Source organism: Echeneis naucrates, chromosome 3, assembly GCF_900963305.1.
Source record: "Echeneis naucrates chromosome 3, fEcheNa1.1, whole genome shotgun sequence".
NCBI classification, from domain to species: Eukaryota; Metazoa; Chordata; class Actinopteri; order Carangiformes; family Echeneidae; genus Echeneis; species Echeneis naucrates.
The window spans coordinates 22,964,674-22,988,555 of NC_042513.1; the positions used below are offsets into that span (position 1 = coordinate 22,964,674).

At 41.4% G+C, this 23,882-nt stretch overlaps 1 protein-coding gene across 3 annotated transcripts in view; it reads left to right on the forward strand.

The window, feature by feature from the left end:
• Positions 1-15,932, forward strand: part of sema4bb (sema domain, immunoglobulin domain (Ig), transmembrane domain (TM) and short cytoplasmic domain, (semaphorin) 4Bb) — a 51,042-nt gene extending 35,110 nt beyond the window's left edge. For all 3 annotated transcript variants that reach the window (XM_029497956.1, XM_029497958.1, XM_029497957.1), the window contains exons 6-15: positions 1,308-1,419; positions 1,885-2,001; positions 2,531-2,688; positions 6,808-6,989; positions 7,872-8,022; positions 8,460-8,670; positions 8,871-8,986; positions 9,837-9,994; positions 10,653-10,744; positions 11,038-15,932. In XM_029497956.1, the coding sequence (XP_029353816.1) occupies positions 1,308-1,419; positions 1,885-2,001; positions 2,531-2,688; positions 6,808-6,989; positions 7,872-8,022; positions 8,460-8,670; positions 8,871-8,986; positions 9,837-9,994; positions 10,653-10,744; positions 11,038-11,810 (2,070 nt within the window). In that variant the 3' untranslated portion in view covers positions 11,811-15,932. The remainder of the gene's footprint in view (positions 1-1,307; positions 1,420-1,884; positions 2,002-2,530; positions 2,689-6,807; positions 6,990-7,871; positions 8,023-8,459; positions 8,671-8,870; positions 8,987-9,836; positions 9,995-10,652; positions 10,745-11,037) is intronic.
• Positions 15,933-23,882: the final 7,950 nt, after the last annotated feature.

Consider the following 23,882-nt stretch of genomic DNA (forward strand, 5'->3'; position numbering starts at 1 on the left):
GGAACATGGGGCAATAACTGTTACTGCAAATTGCCTGCATGCACACAAGACTTATATTCCTGCATGTACAAAAACCAGTGCTTTATTCTGGTTGTCATTGTTCACGCTGGTCTATTGTGAGCGAGTTTGCAGTTCCAGAGTTGTGCGACTGTCCCTCCACAGAAGTTCACCATTAAACACTGATTGTGGAAATACTGAGGGGAAACTTTTGGAGTCCACTTCACTAGCTCAGACTGCCTTTTTATGGACAATTTTTTTAAAAACACTCCAGTGGCTTCCATAAAACTGCTGAATTTGCAGAGAGGGGTTGGTGGGGGGGAAAAAAAACACAACAATTGATCTGTCTGTAAGTCTAACTGAAGAAATAAATGATTTGTTGATCAATAGGTCAAGTATCAAGCAAACTTTGCAGGTTCCAAGCTCTGAAATGAGAAAATATGCTGCATTTCTTGTTTTAATATTTTGGTAAAATGGATCTTTACATCTTTGAGTTTTTCGCTCTCAGTTAAACAAAGACAACACTCGCATGTGGTGTACATGATGTCTTTTGTTAACCCCGTTCCTGACACAGCCGATGACAGTATGTAGCACGGCGTTTTATGAAAAAGAAGGGATTAAAAAAAACAACTACCTGGTAAAACAAAGGATATTACTTAGATATATAACATACTATTTCACAGACACATTATTGACCTAAATACTGAATTAATTCAACCTGGTGTGCATCAAACTATATTTTAACAAGCTACACATACACAAAATTGCCTTTGTTGAGTTACTTGACAAAGTTATTTTCCATTTTTCTTACTGTGAACAAAGACCAAAATCAACAGTGTGTATTTTTTTTATTAAATGTTACTTAAGCTCCATTAAATAACTATCTTGAGATATATATATATATATATATATATATATATATATATATATATATATATATATATATATATATGCATTAGAAAATAATGACAAAGTGGCAGTTTGGTGCATAAGAAGCATCCAGAGCAACAATGTGGCTCATCGATGTCTTTTTGGAAAAACTATGGAGCACAAAGGAATAGATACAAGTCTTTGACATACTTTTCTAGTCTTTTACTTTCATTTTCCTCCCCATAGAAATAACAAAGTGACTATAGCAACTGTATCCTACAGTTTATTCAACAGACATATAAAATATTCATTAAACGTGTGAGCTGACCAACCAATGAAAAAGTCCTCAATCTCTTTTTGCAGTTATAATAGAAAGAACCCTGATTGTAATTTTATTCGGCTGTGCCTGAGGGATATTTGCTGTTTGTGTTTGTCTCCAGAACACCTCAACATTCACACTTGAGAGAGATGATGTGGGTGAGGTTGTGATGGAAGATGGACGCAGTCGCTGCCCGTTTAATCCAGAGTACAAGTCCACTGCCATCATCGTAGGTAAGTGGTTGTATGCAGGTTTTTTTTTTCCATTTATGCTACTTAAAAAAACAAAAGTATTGTTGTTGTTGTCTTTATTTTAACTCAGAAGAGACTCAGCTCTCAAAACAGGCTCAGCTGTTTCTGTCGCTACTTTGATCCTTCATGCGGCTTTGATTCGGTAATGAGTCATGATGTGCCTGCTAATGTTTGTCTGCATCAGACCGTTTCATCAGCAACTGGACACCAACAGACACTGTTTGTTTTCAAATTCTATAACAGGCAATTAGTAAATAATTGAGCTGAATATGAGTGAAGGAAATGATTTGTCTAATCTCCCACTCAGGCTTTTCTGTTGCAGCGTTTACTAACTGGACTATTACAAATTCTCACAGCGCACGATTTCTCTGCATTCATCATTAATGACAAACGATGCTCATAGTTTAAAATCTTGCAATCTCCATTTGTCCCTTGGTCTTCTTCCAGATGGTGAATTGTACACTGGTACAGTCAGCAACTTCCAAGGGAATGAACCAGTCATTTACAAGAGTTTGGGTCAAGGAACCGCGCTGAAGACAGAAAACTCTTTAAAATGGCTCCAAGGTAAACCCCATTTAGCCCATCAGATGGCAGGCTCACATCCTCCATTATGTACCCAACAGCACAGATAAGCTCCAAAAAGTAGTGATCATTAGCAAGGCACAGTCGCTAATGCATGCAGGCCGAGAGCAGAGACAAGCTCTCTTAGATTGCGTGAGCTCGGTCCTATCAGTCGCCGCACATGCACATCAAAACAGCCTCAGCCGGCTGCCACTGGTTTTGCAGGAGTAAGCCGCACTTTGCGCACAATTAAGACCTCTCTTGTCTTTTGATCTCTTGGTAATTCATGCAGAGTGCTCCTGATGAGACATCTGAGTACAATTATAAAGAGGATGCTGTTTCCTCTACTCTTCCCGGATTGCATGGCAGAGCTCCCCTGTGTAGACTCTGACAAATTCTTTCCAAATTATGTTCACAGATAGATTGAACAAAGGTGAAAAGGCTGCTGAAAAAATGGCTCCCACGCATTGATAATAAAGGTCTAGCATTTCTCCAACAACACGTCTCCATTGTGTTTTTCTGTTTCTGACAGATCCAGTCTTTGTCGGGTCGGCTTACATCGAGGAGAGCCAGCCAATAGGCAACCCTGTGGGCGACGACGACAAGATTTACTTCTTCTTCAGTGAGGCAGGAAAGGAATTTGACTTCTTTGACAACACCATTGTGTCGAGGATTGCTCGCGTGTGTAAGGTAAGTCGCCGCGTTTGGGGTGAGGTCCTTTTGCCACATAAATGTAAGAGGCAGAGGAGGGTTCGCACTTCCTCTCCTTAATCCTGATACAGTTACCTCAAAACATGCCGGGACACTCCCACATCAATAGCTGTTTCCATTTAAATGTACGTCATGCCTGTGCAGATACAATGGAAATGTGTCACTCCTTTTTAAAGCTTTTTCTGCACAAACATATTTTCAACAGATCTGGTTTCTCCTTGCCTCAATCATCCTCTCCTGCTCCCTCCCTCCCTTTTCTCTGCAATGTCATCTCCCCCTTCTCTCTCACAATGTCAGCTGCACTCGTCCATCCCTCCAGCTCCTTGCCTTTCTCTACCAGCACTTTGAGCTTTGCAGGCATTATTAGTATTCAAGGGTGCTTCGCAGCAATATGAAATGCGTTCCTCTATTCCACTACATGGCGGATTTTTGTTGCAGAGCCAGACAAACTATTAACTGCAGAATGTGCTCGAATCGTTTAAACTGTTGACGTGCTCCCGCGACCTCTTGAGTTTAGTTTGGTTGATCACCCTGAATAATCATCCGCCGACTTTATCCTCTTTCACCTGTCATCAGATCGATTAAACGCCCGTGAGCCGCCCTGATATACATGTGCTCAGCATCCTTTGCTGACTTATGCCTCTTGTTCATGGAGACAGTAATGTGAGTAATCGTGGGGACAGCGTGTAATCTTAAGTGACAGCTTAATGACTTAGTCCTGCCAGACTCTGCCACTTGGTGCTGTGATGCCTCTCACAGCCGGCGGAGCACCTCATGGGTTCTATATAGTAATCGTCATCGGAAGTAATTGACAGAAAAGGCCTCAGACTGTGACAACTTGCTGCAGATGAACTGTGCAAGCGAGACAGAAGAATGGCTTTCTCGGCTCTGTAAAGCGCCTTTATTTCACTGGAATGCAGCAGAAGTCTTTTTCTCTTCAGATGCCGTTCGGTGGCGGTACGGTCGTGCTGCAGGTGGTTTGTTCTCCTGTTTTTCTGGAGAGATTATCACACATTGAGTTGATGCATAAGAATCCAGTCTGCTGTCAAGTAAAACACATGCTTGTGTAGTTTGGAATCTTTTTTTTTTTTTTTTGCCTGAAAATTTTTGTCATGTTCCACAAAAGCCCACTGCTGAAGAATAAGGCTTCGACCCACTGATGGTCAAACTTTAAAGAAATACGAGGGAAAAGTTGAGAGCACAAAATGCAAACTTTACGAGGACATTTTATTGTGCAAATCATATAAAATACATAGAAAAATAATAAATATATGAGCATAAAATTTAAAAAACATCTGCCATTGATTTTTACCATGGAAACATCTTGGGATTGGAAAATAAAACTGAGAATACTCCATAAAGTAAAAATAGTAATAAGAGTAAAGTATTCTCAGTTTTTATCATTCATGTTTTTTGTTTTTTTTTTTGTATAAGCTGGCAGTATTAAAGAAATTCTGAAACAGTAATTCCTGGGGTAGACCAATGGATGCCAGACAGTGGACGGTTTTAATACTGAAGACATTTTTTATTTGCTGATTTTTTTGGATGAGTTCTGACTTAATAAGACACATCTTTTTATGACTTCTAAGTGGATTTAAAAACATTAACTGCACAACAGAGAGGAGTTTGTCAGAAAGTGGCACACTAAATAGAAAATAAAGTGTGTTGTTTGTGTTTTAAGAGAAAAAGCTCATACACTTCTGTTGATATGTCTTAGTGAGCAGGCCATAACAGCAGAGGTCCAAACCAGACCGCTGTAGTTTGTCCCCTTCAGCTCTCCGTCCCCGTCTTTGCTTCTAATCGCTGCCTCTGCTTCAAGGACTGTCCTGTTGCTGTAGACCAATCCCAAATATCTGAAATGCTACAGTGATAAAAATCATAAACTGTTACCTTATGTGACTTTTTTTATTCCTCAAAGTAGTGTAATACATCTGAACACACATCCTGTGTGCTCGGTCAGTGAACAGGAAGCTCCGACTCAGAGTCCAGTAACACCGAGGTATGAAGGCCCCTCCCAGTCAGCTGGCTCAGTATCTATAACATCTCTGATGGAAAGCATGAACGTTTCCTTTTTTACTCCATGTTCACATGTCCAAGTGTGCCGGTTCTGCTGGGCCGACATTCACGACATTATAGAGAGGGCCCGTTTCTTGCTGGATAAAAGTGCAAACATCATCAGTTTTTTCATTGTTTTTGAACTTCTCTTTTACTTTTTTAGGCCAGTAATTCTGCTTCTGGGTTGTTTTTCCTCGTCTTTCCTATCTGTCCTCCTCCCTTGTTCCACTCCCTCTTTCTTTTGTTTATTCAGGTGTGCACGCTGAGGGACTTTGGAAAGCAGGCAGATTATGAGCACCGAGTGGCACCATTTTCTTTCACCTCATGTACGTTTTCTAGTTGACAAATGTGAGGAATCTGAATCTGAAAAGACAAACTGTTAACGGGCCAATGCAAAGGAGCGTGTGTTTTGTTTTTGTGTTTTTTGGAGGGCAGCGGCAGGGGGGGAGTGGTCTGTGCGATTAAAAGTACAAGCTGTTCAGCGGAGCACAGCAACAACGGCGGTGGACAGCTGAGAGAGCAGGAATGCGGTCTCCTCATTATGTGGACAGGCTACTAGCACAGCCTAGTAATTGGCTTCCAGGCCCCACATCAGTCCCACAAGGTTTGACCTCAGCGTTGAGCTGGATGGTTGTTTGTGTGTAACGGCATGGGAGGAAACAGCGGTAGTTCTAGTTTTAGTTAGTTGCATTTTTTTTTTTTTTTTTTTTTCCACCTCAAGGCTGATTCACTCCTTAGTGATGTTATGTAGGAGTTGTTCAGGGTTTTGGAGGCTCGTGGGACAGTTTGGATCTGAGGTAGGAGAACTGTCTGGAGGCTGGGCGAGACCACTTGTTTTGGTCCCAGTCTTCCTCCTCCTGCTCCTGCTGCTGCTGCTGCTGCAGCCTGCTATCAGTATTTGGGAGGAGTTTCTTTTGGTGTGTGCTTACAAGCTTTTTTGATAATTGCCAGTCCAAGCAAAGTCCTCTGATAGCTGTTCATATAAATATTGTCTGACAGCTTAAAAGAAGAGCAACTTCTGTTTGGCCTCCATTTCACCATCTCCCCTCCTTCAAAGTGTACCTAATATTTTGGGCGAAGGCATCTTCTACATGGACAACCGCTTTTATTCTGAAATTATCCATTGCAATTTACTATAAATGCTCCACATATATGCTGCTCCACAGGAAAGGATTTCACCTCCTCCATCGGGACATCGAAAGCGCTGTCATTGTGACTGTTTGTCCCCTTTTATTCCCTAAAAAAAGACACGATGGTCCCTTTTAGGTTTCTTTGGTTGACCTCCATACCAAAGCAAAAAGAGAGATGGTGCAACACAAGCTCTTTCTAATAGCTACCAAATTGCAGCTTATTTAAACTCATTTGGTTGGCTGTTTGACTTTCTCTGTGCAGAATGATGTGCGTGCCTGATGAACACAACACTGAGACTGTGTAGGAAACATGTTGGCTACAGCTTTGAGAATAGAAAAATATTTTTTCCATTATGCTATTTCAAATAATCACTTGTGCCGGGCGATAAATATATGGTTTTTGTGTTGTATGTATTTGTGTCGTACAACATGTGGAAGGGATCTTGAAGTTAATATGCTGCCCAGGTGTCTAGCTGACTAGCTTGCCACAAGTTTTCCAGTCTAGCCTGTCTCGCAGCTTAATTGGAAATCCAGGAAGGCTGTTGCTGTAGGCCGGGTGTGTCCCTCAGACACTGATCCCGCTCCACTCCTATTTTCTGGAAGTCTCGATTTGTTGTCCAGAGGTGACTCAGAGGCCACTGCATCCTCTCCACCCACCACAGCCATACTCCCTCTGGCTGAAAAACACATTTCATACAAAATGGAGTGAAAGTCCCCCTTCTCCTTCCTCTTTTTTCTGTTGCTCATCCTCACTACTGTGTCTTCTGAGACCGACTCTCTGTGTCCTCGTCCGCTCCGAGTCCCTGTTTCTCTGCTATAAACAGAGTCTTACAGAAACACACTCACACACACGCATAAGGAATTAAGATGAATAAATTAATCACCTGTAACTTTCATTATAAACTCTTTGCAGGGAGATAAGGGAGGTGAGCGAGTGCTGCAGAAGAAATGGACCACGTTCCTGAAGGCCCAGCTCCTGTGTTCCCTCCCTGATGATGGCTTCCCTTTCAACATCATCCAGGACATGTTTGTCCTGAAGCCTATGGGAGACAGCTGGGAGAGCACCGTCTTTTACGGCGTCTTCACCTCACAGTGGTAACAGAGTTTTTCCATTGTCTGCTGCTCTTTCGAAACAAATTGGGCAGTTTCTATGAGTGTTGCCAACCTAAAACAAATGAGGCCATAAGCTTTGTGCTGCTGTTGAGGAAAGTAAAGGCTCCAAGTACTTTTTAAGGAAATACAGTTGTTTAAAACGATCGTCAATCCCACAAGCAGACTGTGCACCGTGTGAGAAACACAACAAGAGAGAAAGATATTGTTTTGCTTCAAACTATTTCTCTCTGCTGTCATTTTACAAGTAACGATAGTAGAAGTCATAAGAGGATCTTTATCTTCACCTTCTGTTGTTTTGGGGGCTTTATCAGATGTCGTCTTGGTTATGAAATCAGCCGCAGCTCAGACACGTTTTTCTGACAGCAAATTAAAAAAAAAAAAAATCAAAATGTTAATTGAGAACAACTTTTTCGGAAAGCCAACTGTGTTAAAATACTGTGGACGGAGAGTAGGAGAAAGGTAAACATCTGAAATCTGAAGGTAAATAACATGCAAAGGTGTTTTTTACGTCAAAACATTGACCATACATGAGTGGATTCTAGATTTTTGACCTCGTCTTATTATTTAATACCAGCACTCTTTCGTGCTCCTCTGAATTCAGAGCAGCTGCAATGAGTTTAAACTCTAACACGAACCTGTTCAACCCCAAAGTGTAACGTTTCAACAGAATAAAAATTTTAATATGGAAATCATTTGAGTAGAATCACTACAAATGTTCTCCGGTGACAAACTGCTGTTCCAGTTTCCTGTTGAAATACCAAAAAAAAAAGCAGAACGGATGGAATTTGTTTTGCTTTGTTTTTTTTTTTTCCCCCAAACCTGTGAAACAAGAAAAACAATATAAATGTTTCCTTTTGTTCGCAGGTATAAAGGAGCCTCGGGCAGCTCGGCAGTGTGTGCCTTCACCATGGCTCAGGTGGAGAGAGCCTTCAGTGGGCGCTACCGAGAGGTCAACAGGGAGACCCAGCAGTGGTACACCTACAACCACCCGGTGCCAGAACCACGGCCCGGAGCGGTGAGTGTCCACGGCCGTAACCTGTGACGATGGCCTTTGGTTCAGTCTGTCCAGCTGTTCATTCAAGAAACTTTAGCTTTTCCCTGTTCAGTCAGAAGAATAACAGTTTTTGATACAATCCCAAATATTTATTTTATCACATTTAAAAACTATGTTGAGGCGCCATCAAAACATCGAGTTTAGCCTGTTTACTGAATTTTTTGTTATTTATTTGAAAAAATATGTTTTTAAATAAGTGAGCCTGATGGAAAACAGACGGTCTCCTCCAGTTTCTTTGCCAATTCAAAGACAGAATCCGATAGTCTCGCCCAAGCTCTCTAGAGCAAAACAAATGTTTTACATTAACCTAGGTCAATCTGATGCCTTATCTCATTGTGTGTTTGGATTTCCAGAACGAGCAGCAATTCATTTTTCATTTCTAATTTACTCCCGTACAGTGTGTGACCAACCACGCCAGGCAAATGGGTATCCAGTCATCATTACACATGCCAGATAAAGTGCTCAACTTTGTCAAGGACCATTTCCTGATGGACAGCGTGATCCGCAGTGCTCCCCTGCTGCTGAAACGCAGCGTGCGTTACACTCAAATTGCCGTGCACAAGATCCAAGGCATGGAGAGGGCTTATGACGTGCTCTTCATCGGGACAGGTACAGCGCATCAAACAGCATCTCTGTCTGACTGCAGCATTTTCAAAAGAGAAAAAATAAGATATCAAATATGTTCCAACTATCTGTACAAACAAAGCACTTTGGTGGGTATAATTTGTGCTATAAAATCGGCAGAAGTTGCTTCATTGCTCCCCTGCCTTCAATTTCAGTCACTCATCTTTGCTTCTTTTGTCTTCTAGATGATGGGAAGCTCCATAAGGCCATCAACACCAACGATAAAATGCACATCATAGAGGAGCTGATTCTGTTTCCTGAGCCTCAGCCTGTGCAACACATTGAACTTGATCCTCAGCGGGTGAATCACAATTCTCCTCAGCAACACAAAACAAGTGCAAATACATTTATTGCATCGAACATGATATCCATAATGATTATGGCCATACTGGTTTGTCTCAATAATCAAATTCATTTTCCTGTAATAAACCTGTGGAAGAGCTAGATTAACTGGCGCGAAGACCGGTTAAAGACATTTTCCTTCCACTGGGGCCTTTCCACTGAGTTTTCCCTTTAAGTTATAGCACCGTCTGGAACTACACACAGCTAAATTTCATTACCTTCTCACTCTTTATTGCATAACGGCCAACCCCTCAGGCCAAAGCAGCCAAACTGCAACCTTATCTAACATTATGTAATTCCAATAAAGTCCAAGATACTTTTTGCGAGTGTATTCTTAGTTCCAAATAGGGATATGAAAGACTAAGACAGAATCCACATGGTGTCCTTCTGATATACTGGAAGATAAGATGGCCTAAATATAGACTCTGTTTGTGGGAACTCGGGGTGCGTCAGTATTTTTGATACATTCACTGTGCTATCACATATAGGTGACATGCAAAGATGTGCGCTCTGTGTTAGAAACACAAAAGGATAAAAGGAAATATATCAACAAGGCGTTGATTCAACCAATGTGAACATGTCGCCATGTGTTTTCAACTACAACCAAATAACTCATCTGGTCAGAGTTAGTCCTCTGATTAGATTACATTGTTCTGCTTATCGTGAGTAATTGTTTTAGCATGGCTTCCCTTTTTGAAATGAGAAATCTATAACAGGAGGCAGAAGGTCTGTTCTGCTCTGCACTCACCTTTCGATGAGTGATTTGTCACACACACAAACTCACACATGGTGTTTGGTTTTGCCCACAGGGCCTGTTGTTTGTGTCATCCTACTCTGGGCTGGTGGAGGTTCCTGTCGCCAATTGCTCCAACTACCTGAGCTGTGGAGAGTGTGTGTTGTCCAGAGACCCCTACTGCGCCTGGACCGGGTGGCTGTGTCGGGACGTTAGGATGGCTCCACCAGACAGGTACAATCCCACATACAAATTATCTCAGTGCCAGAGTCTGAGCCTGTATAGATTCAATTATTTCTCCCACACAAAGCACTATTTAGGAAAAGAGTAAATAAAAGATAAGATTTTTCTGGCCATTCCCATTCAATCATAACTACAAAGAGAGTGTTCGTGGCGCTATCATCTTCATGCTGGCACTAGATGAAAATTCAGTGGGTCGTTGATTAGGTTTTCCACTGTGGGAACCTCAGATAAAGATATAAAAAGCATTTGGCAATCCATCCAGGAGTTAATTTGTTTCGCAATGGACCAAAGTTGTGGCCTGATCAATCAGACATAGATCTATGAAGCTCACCCTGATGTAAGAGGGAATGGATAAACACAAGCACTGTGTCAGTATATTACATAAACAGTAAAACATGCTCATGCTGAAAAATATTGTGAAATGTCTGTTTTTGTTGTGAACATGGACCCAAACAAACACATGAACATCCACCGCTCATAGTCCTGTACTTCAGCAAGCAGCTTTTAAAAAGAGGCTTGTTCTCTTAGTCACACCGACCAAGCTCTTCTCATAATAACAGACTTAAAGGGGACATGAGGGCATCCACACAGGCTTCTCCTCATTACAGCTGCTAACCGTCACCCTGTTGTTCTGTTTGTCATGGCTCAGTCACTGGCAGCAGGATGTGGAGGAGGCCGATACATCAGCCATTTGTAACAAGACGTCTCCCAGCACCAGGTCTACCAGACCAGCTTCTTCTCGTGAGTCTGTCTCTGTTTGTGCAGGTTTTTAATGAAGCTGATGTTCGTCGCCTCATCTACACAACACCAGTATGAATATAGAGATGGCACATATTGGCGAGGTGGCATTAAATTCTGCATAAAAGAAAATGGAGCCATTCAATTGTGTCCTTTATTCATATAAATTTTAAATCCAACAAGATTCAGTGATGTCGTTATTGACTAAATCTTCAAAGATATGGCCTGTTTGCTTCCTTAAGCCATATTCCTTTTAATGGGAACGTAAAATGTTCTTCTTCTGTTTTTTTTATTAGGTGGTTCTCATTGTCAGCTCATTACCATCCCAGCCAACACATTCAGAGTCCTCCCCTGCAAGCTCCGGTCCAACCTGGCACAGAGGAGGTGGCGCTACAGTGAAAGTGCCGGCCAGTTCCTCTACGCTACTCCTGAGGGGAACCTGGTTGTGGTCGCTCAGGCCGACAGGACGGAGACCTACGAGTGCTGGTCGGAGGAGGAGGGTTTCCGCCAGCTGTTGGCCAACTATTGCGTGAGGGCCGAGCCCCGCCAAGAGAGCACCACTCTGATGGGTCATTCACGCACACCTCACATTGAGCGTGAAGAAACCATCATCCTGCCCGGCGAGTCCCGCTCCGAGCAAGTCCACACAAAGACGTACTGGAACGAACTGATTGTGGTGTGCGCCCTGCTGGCGTTCTCGCTCGTGGTGTTCTCCCTGTTCGTCATCTACAGGAACCGCGACCACATGAAGTCCATGTTGAAGCAGGGCGAGTGTCCCAACATGCAGCAGAAGAAGCCGAGGATTGTGGGAAAGCCTGCTGAGAGTTTGCCCCTCAATGGCAACACCATCCCCGTCTCCACCTCTGATCACAAGGGCTACCAGACCTTAAACGACAACTACATCTGCAGCACGCCTACGCACGAGTCCTCTCCAGACAACAGCAAGAGCTTTTCCGAGGCGTCCGACAGACGGCCGCTTAAACTGAAGGAGAGCCACGTCGAGTACTCCCCGACCTGCCCTCGGCCCAGAGTGAGGCTAGGCTCCGAGATCAAGGACTCCATCGTATGAGAGCGCAGCGCACGCTAAAAGATGCCACCCTGTATCCCCATGAAGGATGCAGGCCACTGAGTGAGGGAGAGGAGATGCTGACATCCTCCTACATCACAGCACATCTTTTATTTTAACCATCCTTGATCTGTGATCATGTGCGGAGGTCATTTCATTTAACCATTTCCACTCCAAAGCCAGAGGTTGGTCCGGTTTGCTTGCTGGGGCGTGGCGAGGAAGCGGCACAACAATCCGGTTTCAAACAGGATCACTAACCATGGCAGCTGCTATGAGTAGTTATAATAACTCAGTCATTTTTTTTTTTTTTTTTGAGTCCATCTCATGGCCACTTACAGCATATGTGTGTGGGTGTAGCGCTGGGCGATATTCAGGAAGGAAAACTAGAACAATAAATAATAAACAGACCTTCCTCCTGTATCAATATTAATCACAATATCTCTTTAGATATGCAAGATCCAACCTTAAATTGTCGAGCTGATGTCCATCACATTATATAATGAAAACAATAGACAATAAATTATAAATATTGATATGTTGTCCAGCCATATTTGAGTATGTGTAGTCCTGCACACGGCTGCCACACATACCGTTATTATGCATACACTAGAACCGAGCTACAGCTACATGGAGACCAAGTGTTCAAGTTTAGGAGAATATTATCATATATACATCTTCATTATGATGCAGGCTTTTTGGAAGAAAGTCCGAAACACGTTTGTTCCCTTTGAGAGGCGAAGCCGACTAGGAGTGGACTCCACATCTTGGTTAAGCCTGTTGGAACAACATTGGAAAGGACTTTGAGGTGGATCAAGAAAAAATGTGATCAGAAATGATGCTCCAAGGCCTAAATGCGGGCGTTCACCTCCGCCTCTGTCATGCAAAACTGCACCGTGAACAGTTTCGGGTGCTCGCTGCGCAACATTTCTGCACTGTTCTTCAGTATTGACCTGCAGGTGACAGGACGAATGGCCAACACGCAGCCATCCTGTTTCTCTGGCAAAAAACAGGCCTGACATCAAAGACACAAAGAGCCAAGAAGAAGAAATGGAGGGAGGTGGGGCCGCCTACGCCTCAACCATGTTCAGGGCACCAAAATCACGTGCACTGTGCCAAAAAAAAAAAAAAAAAAGATAAATAAAAACAACTCGATTGTCTTATTGGTAATGCAATGGTGCCATTCTGTTATGACCACTCCCATCTCATGCATTGTGTTAGCATCGCTCGCTGTCGAAGAGCACATGGTGATGGAGCCAGAGTTGGGTTTCACAAATGATCTGTGCGGAATGTGAAGAGCAAGTGGAAATTTAGACTGTTAGCGTACAAAAAGTAATTGATTTTCATGATCATGAATCAGAACTGGGGCCAAAGGTTACGGCGTGGAAGTTTCCTTGTTGGTAGATGGATGAGAACATACTCCCGATTTTTTTTTTTTTTTTTTCCTCCAACAGCTGCCCTTAAAGGAGTTATATCTGCCTTCTTAGTGTTCACACTGAAACATACAGGTACATTGAGCTTGATAAGCAGAAACAATAAAAATAAAAATAAATGTTGGGATAAGTGCACTCAGAAACGCTGTAGGGGAGAGATAAAGAGCGGCGTCTTGTCCAGACTGCAGCCGAACTGTGTAGTGATGTAGATGCACAGAGAGCGCTGTATCAGCTCCAAATAAGCCACATCCAGCCAGGTCACATTTCTTACAATACACGGCATCCAGTAGAGTCCAGTGTCAACACGTTAATGTGAAAGCACAAGTAATCAGGGTGTTGAGAACTTCCAGGTTTGCACATTTCAGTGGGCATACTCTTAAGAAATGCAACTACTGAGAAACAGGATGAGTAGCTGCTAAGGAAAATAACTCTTAGAAGCCAGTTATTACAGGGACCAGTGCAGCCATTACAAACACTCTTGCGCCCACATTGCTTAGACTTTTGAGACTTACCAAGCAGAGTTTTCCAAAGATGTAGGAAGCTGATTAGTGGTGTGTAAATCTGAATGAGGAACATTTACACATCCATCGGGACAATATGGCACCACATGTCTTAGAACACATAGCCAGTTCACTGTATCGATCAAGTAAGCTTACAGTATATATTCGACGTTTTGCCATTTCGAACACTGAGCAGATGACGAAATGCTCCGTAACTGCTACAAGCTGACAAAATAATTGCACAGCATACTGCGCAACAGTGGTCAGTGTTTCCTTTTTTCCATTCATTTTTGCTGTGTATATACAGTATCTGTGAGTAATGTTGTGTGTTTTTAAGGGACCTTGTGCAAGATGTGTTGTAGAGATAGTCTTGAAACTAGAGTGATTACTGCTGATTTGTTTTTTGTTTTGTTTTTTTTTGTTTGTTTCTTTCTTTTTTTGTTTTTTGTTTTTTTGTTTCTCCCATCACGCTTTACTGCCTATTTCAGCTTACATCTCAACTCTTGCACAAAATGCAGTACATTTCTCAGCACTCACGCTGTTTGTTCAGCACCGGGACTGGTTTTTATCAAGCATATCAAAGCAGAAATCTATCATTTTCATGTTGTATCAAATTAAATGCAGAAAATATGGAATAATTTAGATAGTACAGAAAAAAAACAAAGGGACACCCCGTAGCTGGTTACAGTATCTTAGTTTAGCATAAAGATTCAACGAAGCACAGTTTTCTTTTGTGCCTGTTGGTCATTGGACGTAGCCAAGCTTCTCTGTGCTTAGCTAAAAGTTAGCCGGCAGCGACTAAACCAAAATAGTTAAAGTGTCTGTGTTCATTTTCACCTCACACTGAATTCAAAGAAGCCTTTTGCATTGTTAGAAATAGGTTTAATCACAGCGTTACGGAGAGTTAACAACATTGTCATGTTTTAGGGGGAAACGTTACATAAAAGTGAGCCCAGTCTTTACTTTAAAGTTTTCAGTCTCATTTCAAAGCAAACTACAGCTTAATATTTGCCACACAGACGTGAGGAGTATCAAATTTCTCAAAATGTCTCCTGACTCCTTTAATTTTGTTCTGTGTGCTGAGACGGGTGAAATGAACCAGAATACGACAGATCCGTCACAAGAATAAGAGTCAGTGCAGAACGTGGTCGTGACCGCTGCTAAAACGAAGACGTTTAAAGCCTCTCCAGGCTGACTAACCTACTTTGATTTGCTTGATGGATGACCTCACTACATATTTACAGAATGCCTTTAGACATCACATAGTTCTGCCTTTAGCCACGTGCCACCTTGTACACCACCCAGCAGTGACCTCGCCAACAGATATGTGGGGAAATGGCATGATTGTAGCCCTCCGCGGGCGCACTAACCTCCACAACACAACACGGGTCAACTATAGATTTATAGTTTCACCCAAGCCACCATTAACTTTACCAGGGAGCTGCTCAAAATCTCGTACTATTCTGTCTTCGCTTGTGTCAAAAAGTGATGCTGTGCGCATAGGAAACACTTTGTGCAACAATTGAATATTTAACAATGATATTACTTCCTGATCTCATATAGAAAGCCTGAATTAACGATACCATTCGATCTTAATAGTCAATAATGCCAAAATGGTAAATACTGTGTCGTAAAAGTTGTGCATATTTATTAATGACATGCTTTTCACTTAAAAGAAAAATAATCCCATGGTGGGTGATGCTTCATTTTGAGTGGCTCCTCAGTAATGCAACATACTGTACTGGACATGAATGTAGCCAACTGTATCACATTTTCAGCAGTCTATTTTCCTAAAATAACTCCATTGCGACATCTTTTCAGTGTTTTATTTCAACAGTCATACAACAAAGGAACAGCACAATAGTAGTAATCAGTTATTTGTGCTGCACGATGTAGTACTGCCGTAAGATGCAAGCACAGCTCTAAATCCTCCATATTGGCTCAGTCATGAGACACAGCAACAGCTTTGCCTCAGCATACTGAACACCATAAGCTTAGTTGAGTGAGTAACTATTAGACAAATGTGGTCTTGCCTGCATGATTTCTTTTTTTTATTTGTTGTGTACAAATAACATTGTGAACTGTATTTTTTGTATCATTGAGATTGTGACTGTTGTTTTTATTATATTGTACATAAAAAGCACTTTATTTTAATTTTTTAAGATAAACAAATAAAATACATGTTTTGACACATGGATGCGAGTCCATTTTATGTGGCAAGCAGCTGTGTTTTAGTGTTTAACCCTGGCCGTGAGATGAGAGATTGAGTTTATAGCTAAATTTGGATCTAAGTTGAAGTCTTCAAACGAACCAGGAGCATTAGGCACATTTTCCCAAATGAATACTAACTAAACCTTCATGACGACTTAACTTGCTCTTTGAAATGTAGGATTAGAGGAACTTCTGTTTCCCTCTTTGGATTGCTGCTGTTGAACTTTGTGCAGAGGGAAGATCTTTCACAAGCAAATACAGCTTTTGGAGGAGTAAGTGAACGCATGGAAGTCGTGAAGTTTCACTCCTGCGTAAATCATTCCTTGGGGTCATAAAGGTGTGCCATCTTATTGCCACTATTAATTTAAACTTGTGTTGCTTTAGCTGAAAAGATTCATTTCTTGATTCAATGAGTTGTGTTTCTTTATTCAGTTTGGACTTATATATATTTTTCCAAATATATATGTAATGAAACAGGTTTATACTTTAGCTGTGTATTTTGTTTCAGCTAAAGAGAGCGACTCCTTCTCCCGCCGCTGAAATTGATGACGAGTTGTGAACTCTTTGTACTCAGTTCATTAGACGGCGGTCACTCGGAGGGCCGCCTGCTCATACGTAATGTTTTTTGAGATGCTGTAGCTGCTGCCCAGAACTGAATGATGTTTACTCAGCGGAGAGCGAGCGATGATGACACCCTGCTGCTGTGTTTGATCATGGTACAGCTCAGGTAAAGACTGGGTTCTGTTTTCTTTCCAGTTCGTCAGTCTGCTGTGGACTTTGATCTCGGTGGGCTCATCAAACTGATGAGATCATCCCTTTCTCACTTTTTTCTCTCACTTCTTTTCTGCCTCCGCAGTTTCACTGTTACACTCAGTTACCCCGGGGCTGCTGACGATCATCCTCTGATGGCATTGTTTGCAATCTGTGATTATTCTGTCAGCTGAGCAGCAGCGGTCGACAAATATGAGGAAGTCTTTAACTGTTGTGGGACATTTAAACATAAATGACGACATCCTCTGACGCTTACGTCTCTGGCCATCGTACACTGACATCTGCAAATATCCCGTCTGTTTGGATGATTCACGGCTTAATTTAGTGTATTTATTTTGATAAAGCCGTGTTACAGATGGTCTCTTTAGACAGAGGGAAGAGTGTATCATCTGTTATTGTGAAATGACAGATGTTATCTGACCACTCGAGCATCTGGAGGCAAAGTGCTTATAAAAAGTCAGTGTTGTCTCTGAACATACATTTTACCATCTGTTCTTGTAAACAACAACCAGATTCCTGCTTATCCTGTTATATTTAACCGTAGGTTTTCAAGAATATCAAAGCCAGGTTTTTGTTTTGTTTTTTTTCACTAATCATTCCCGTATATTTACATGTAGACTCAAATGTAACTCATTGGGCTCTTTCGCTGTTTTCTGAGGCAACAATGTCTGAGTATACTCAGTCCTGCATTGTCAAGTTTAAGAACTTAACAATTGTATCAATTTGTGCAAATAATGGATTTTGGAAAGCACACAAGTGGTTAACTAGATACGTGAGTGAAATATGGCTGTTTTATAAGCAGTAAAAATGATTTGCTTTCAGTCTATTTTAAGACCGATACATTTTCTTCCACAGGCCCATACTGATGGTTCTACATTAGTGTGAAAGGATGCGTTCCCCCATTTTGTTTGCGCACGACTTCATCACGACTTTGTCATGTTTATAATAAGATCCAGCTTACAGATACTCCAACCTGGTGCCATCAGGCTCTGAAAGCATCCACTGCACTTGTCTAGGTGACCGAGCCAGGGGTGATTAGAAACCCAGCTTACATCACAGCAGCATTCACCCATCTGCCCTCTTGATCCAGAGCCACTTAGAGGCTTTCTCTGCAGCTTCAGTGGCTGATCTGATTGCCCTACTGTTTGTCTGCTCAGTGATGCCCAGCAGTGTAAACATACTGCAAATCCTCTGCAGCTCACCTCTGCAGACTCACAGCAAGTTCACCAGCCTCGCCTTGGGCACCTTTCCACAATCTCCTCGTACTTGGCGTGCTTCCTCTTGTTGGCCTTGTCCATATGCTCCTCCCAGGGTACTGTTAGTTCCAGCATGATCAGCTGCTTGGTGATCTCTTAAACAATGATCAGGTCCTGAGAGAAGTTGTGGTCTTTGGCTGGTGGTGGACATTGGCGGTTTTGATTACCGTGATTACAATTTCCTTGAGTGCTTTTGGGCAGCTGCCCTAAGGATGCTCTTCCAGAGCAGTGAGAGCAGGAGGGTGTCTCAGTCGGACATCGAGGTTTGCTCAGCTTGGACCAAAAACTGGATGCTGTGAAAGTGTTCTTCCCTGTTGGGTCTGCACTCGCTGCTTTCACCTCTGTTATCTGGTGTTATCCTTGTTTAGTCTATTTGGAAATGAAAACCATGTACTCTTGAGGAGGACTCGGTAGAGGTCTGGCTCTGTGTGACAAAGACTTATGAAAGTTTGGAAACAGTCTGGTCAGACTCAAACATTAACAGATACAGCTGGCTTGTCTGAGGCAAGTTGTGTTTTAAAGATTAAAGTTGTGGATTCTATTAAATATAATGAGCTGAATGTACCAATACCTATAACACATATCATAACAGAGCAGGTTTTTAATGACAGCATTAAGTTCCTGTAAAACATCTTTAGCGTTTATCTGTATTCATCTTTATTAGCACCAACTATTCTATTTAATGGGAAAAGTCACATCCCACATGGTTTCTAAATGGGCCAAAATGTGACCTCCTTTAACATCAACAGTGGATCAGAGAATCCAGATCAAACTCGTCTCATTTGGTCTCCCTGGACTGAAAATGATGAGAATGGAAGACTCTGAATATATCAGAATGAGCAGGAACAACTTGAAATTGCAACATCACAACTAGACAAGCACACAAATTGAGATGCAGAGGCAGCACTTAAGGTGCAAGAGATTTGGGTGATGACAACACCAGCAGCAGCTCTCAGCATATTTCTTCACGTTGTGTATAGTCACAGTAAGTTTACTGTCTTTTTTTCAGTGTCGTCATGCAATTTTGCTGGTCTGATACATAAAAAGTGAGTCTTGATGAGCACTTTTCATCTCCTGATTTGTCTGGGACAGTTTAAATAAACATGAACTGTTGCAATTACAGCGTCTGTCACTTTTAAAGAAAGCCTTGTTTCCAACTCACAATGCCAATTACCCAGTAAAGAGCTGTACAGAAGGATTTATTTTTTGCTATTCATCTATTTACCAAAGCAGCAATTTAATCATCATCCTGAACAACAATAATTTCATCCTAACAATATGTTTAGTGTTGACTTCTGTTCAGACTTCTGTTCACAGAAAGAACATGTTTCAAAAGAGCAGCCAGAAGTAATAATAATGCCCAAACATGGTTTTATCACAAAAGCTATGTGACTGGGCCATAAATCAAAATTTACAGAATCAAGCCAAGTGGATCATATCACAGATAGACGACATTAAAGTAAAGTTAGAATCTGATTATCTTCTTTTTGAACCAACAAATGTCCATTTCCATCCTGATGGTCATCAGGATATCAACTTTAGAGATAAAGAGAGGTGGCTGCATGCAACAAAAAGACTCTGGCGTTGTGCTTGTATCAGTTCATTTCATGCACCGTTGAGGGAATCCATTTTCACAGACAAGCCAAAACTGACTGAGCCTCAGACATAAAATCAGCCTCAACCATTCACACTCACAGGCAATTTAGAGTCACCGATTATGCTCACACTATACCTGCATGTAATTCCACTGTGGGAGGAAGCCACAGTATGGAGGGCCACCTGGGTTCAAACCCTAAACCTTGGTGCTGTGAGGCAGCAGTGTTAACCACTTCACTACCTGGCATGCAGCATGCCACAAAGAAAAGAGCCACAGCCCAGGTCCAAGGCATCCTGCAGGAAATTCAGTGCACTGGGCATAAATCTTTATCTTCTACTGAGGTGGAGATGAGCTGCCTCAGGGATAAAAGACCTCTTCCATACGACAGACCTGATGGTCACATGGAAGGCAAAGCTCACTGCCACTGTCTCAGGCCCAGCGACAAGGGTCCTGCCCTGCCCCTGTCTGTTGTGCTCTTTTATTTTTCTGAATTTCACCAAACCACAGAGTAATCTGTCTCTTTCGATACACTGTGACAGATCCCATTTACTCTCAACCCCAGCCGCTCATCTGCTGTCACCGACCGATTGATGATGAGCAGAGACACTAATTTGCTATTCATTATTAACAAATCACTGCACTGTGAAAAGTGCCTTTTGTTCGCTGCAGCCATTGATGGTGAAATTGAAAAGCAGGTTTACTTTTCGTAGTCAAGGAAAAAAAAAAAACAATTTCCAGACGGAACTTCTCAGCTCAGGTACCTCCATCTCATCTCTCTTCGGAAAAAGATGTGCATGTAGCAGTTAATATTGTGGAATGGATGACGATTTGTAATAACCTGAAACATTTCCCGTTTAAAGTGATCCAGAAATAAAACTAGCTATTTTTGGCTTTTGTTCAGTTGATTCAGTTTGGTTCAGCCTTAATTTCAGCGAATAGGACACAGATTTTTTTACATACTAAAGTTAAAGAGGATCCCAACTGATTGTGTACAGAATAATGTTGTGTTTATTGTCCTGGGGGAATATTGTTTTCACAGCTTGCACAATCTTGCGTCTTAGGTGCAAGCAATTAGACACAAGTCTGTGCTTGTTTATCAAGCTGAAGATTGAAGAGTCGGGTTCAAATTCATCCTTTCACATTTGGGAAATTAAAAGTGTGGCTTGATATTTTGGGAGATTTATTCACTTATTCTCTCATGCCTGTATGACAAATGTAAAGCTACAACAAGCAGACATTAGCTTGGCTTAAGATGTGGACTGAAAAGTGGAAACAGCCAGCCTGTCCGTTTCCAAAGGTGACGTGTGCTGGAGCAGTAACTTCCTGTGCTGACCTCATTCAGTGAGGTCAATAAATAACAGCACATCACCACATTTCACAAATGTCAAGCTATTAAGTTTGATTATTTCTCACCCAAGATCAATGATGACATTTTTCATGTGGACAAATATGCATGCACACAAAACTGTATATGTGAGCATGCACTGTTATCTCAGCTCAGCTGATTGCATTTTAGGGTAGAGAAAGTAAAACTGTTCAGTAAGTAATCATATCCTGCTGTGATAATCAAATAAAAATCATATGGTTAGATTTTTACAGGCGTATCAAATTTAATCAATATCAGAGGAGCGTTTATAGTTAATGCCATTCCCCCTGCGCTATCATTATTTATAGTTATATGGGTATGGAGATACAGTTACTGTGCACACACTGTGCTGTGTTTCATTTTGGGTCCACATTTTAGAACACCATCACTTATCGTGCAGCCATTATCTAAGCGACTGCAGCACTGTCACTGTTTGAAGTGTTATTGAAATACTGTTCTGCCTTTTTCCTCAGAATAATGAAACAGGAGGACCTCCTGCCAGTGCCTATATTTATCAACACAAGATGAATGTGATGATTACTTAAAGGAGGATCCTCCAAACGCTTATTCTCAAAGGACTGTCATATGTAGCTCACAATAAGGCGAGTCTTACAATTTTTTGCTGGTATTTTCTGAGTTATTAGATATTTCAATATACAGGTGAATTGAGATGGGGAACAATGGGCTGATCCCAAGTCTCAGACTTAAAGTGTCATTAAGTCAAGAACCCATGGACTGCACTCAGACTGGTGGTGGTGCAGTGTAGTCTTCATGCCTATCAATTGTGGTTTGAATCCCACTGCCTCAGTGTTGTTGCTGACTATGTGCAACCCAAAATGGCCACAAGTTACCTTCTTATAGTTTGTCCATCCATTATTTATACCCAGATCTATTGCAGGACAAGAGATAAACAACCATTCATGCTCACATTCATTTCTACTGACAAAGTGGAATCAGCAGTGAAGCTAAACTTTGTCTTTGGACTGTATGCTGCAGCATTAGAGGGGCTGCTCATGAGCAGCTAACCGATTCAGTGCTTATTAATGCAACTTTTTGTGAGTAGAATGCTGAACAAAATGCCAACGTTTTGATAACGACAAAGCTCAGTTAAATGTGCATGTGACTCGACGATTTTCAGTTTAAGGTTAATCAGCTTTGTTTTTAGCGAATTGAACTTAAAACAATTCTATCCCTTCAAGCTTTCAAGTTAAATTCACTCAAGGTTTTATCAAACATTACTTCTTTTTTTTTTTTTTTTTAGAAAAACTGGTCTCCACAATTGTTTTAAGTAGATTCGCCTTATCCAGGCTGACAGTGCACATGTCAAGAAATACAGCTGAGGGAGTATGAAGACATGAAGCGTCTTGTATGAATTTAATTAGATGAGCTGACGGCGTCTTTTGTCTGCTTTCTGGGAGAAAACTGGCCCGGACCTAAGGACAAGTCAGTCTGAATTTAATGGACGGTATCATGCATGATAAGGTTGGAATTTTCCAGAATTTTTTTTTTAAGCACCCTGCTGATTCTGCAGTTGTTCCTCATCACTATTCAGCTCCTCAACCACACTTCTGCTATTTGAGATGGAAGAAAGCTAAACTGGTGGCTTAATTATACACCCTGTAATCTTGGGACACAAACTTGCTGGGTTTCAGTAAGTAGACAGGCGGCATATTGACTATAAATAAGCTGAGCTGTAGCTTACTGGCTAAGCGAACATTATAAAATATCAGCAATAAAGATTTTGTGCTCATGCTGATGGATCAGTCATAACACAAGGGTGCGGCAACAGAAGTGTTTTTTTAGGGACGTGTGGGTGCATGAAATGGAAAAAAGTACTCAAACTGATTCATGACCCTTTTTACTGGATGTCATTTCAAGAGACCAAACCAGTAAAAAAAAAAAAAAAAAAAAACTATTTCCACTGCATTGCCATTGTGAATAAATCCAACGCTCACCCTTGAGAATACTGTTTTCATAATCACCATGGTGTCTGCTTCCACCTGGTGGTCACAGTATTACTTATGCTGTAAGAGCCTGCTGGCGTTTAAGGTTTAATGACAGCAAGTCTGGCAAGCTCCGGTGTTACACAACACAGATATATCAGAAACAGAGCGCAGATGTATCTGCTCCTTAAACACAAGTTTATGTGGGCAGGGTGTTATTCTCTTCTCTTCACAGTAAATACCAAGATGTTCCCATGTTGAATGTGACTCTGATTGCACTTGTAAATGCCACTTCTTTGTAAATTTATACCTCTGAGTCCTTGAATGGTCATAAACTGAGCCAATGCCATAAACAATAGTACAAAGTTAGTGCTGCTGAAGGAGTCTGGCATGGATTTGTGTTTCCAGTGTTGTGTCCAAGATGTCCTACTGTATTTTTCCAGATGAGCTGATTCATTTGTCTCATCAATTTGATTAACTTGATTGTATAGAACTTAGCACAATGTCATAGCTATGATGTTTCTTTTTTAAATTCATCTACTTGAACCATTTGATCAAATTCAACAAAGATACACTTCTTTCCATAAAAACCTGTTTCCCTGTTTTGATCAAGGAAAACTGGATTATTTAGTAGATAGATTATGTTGAAAATGTAGTGAATGCCGATTAATGTCTGAAATGTTTTGTGCTCTTTAAGCAGAGTGGAATTATATGTTCCATACCGCCATTTTTCACCATTTCATAGAACGAAATGTTCCAAACAAGCTTTTTTTTTTTTAAATGCATTTCTGGCCTCACAAGCTGAAAAGTATGAAAATAATATTCAAATACCAGCTGCACAAATGCTTTAAACTGTTGATTTGCAGACTATAACTCATTCCACAAAGATTATGCAAATTACACACAAATGTAATGCATTTGCCTTTCAACAGTCCCACAACAATGGTGCATATAGTGCAAAGATACAACTTAAACAAACACTGAAAGTATCTCAAACAGGC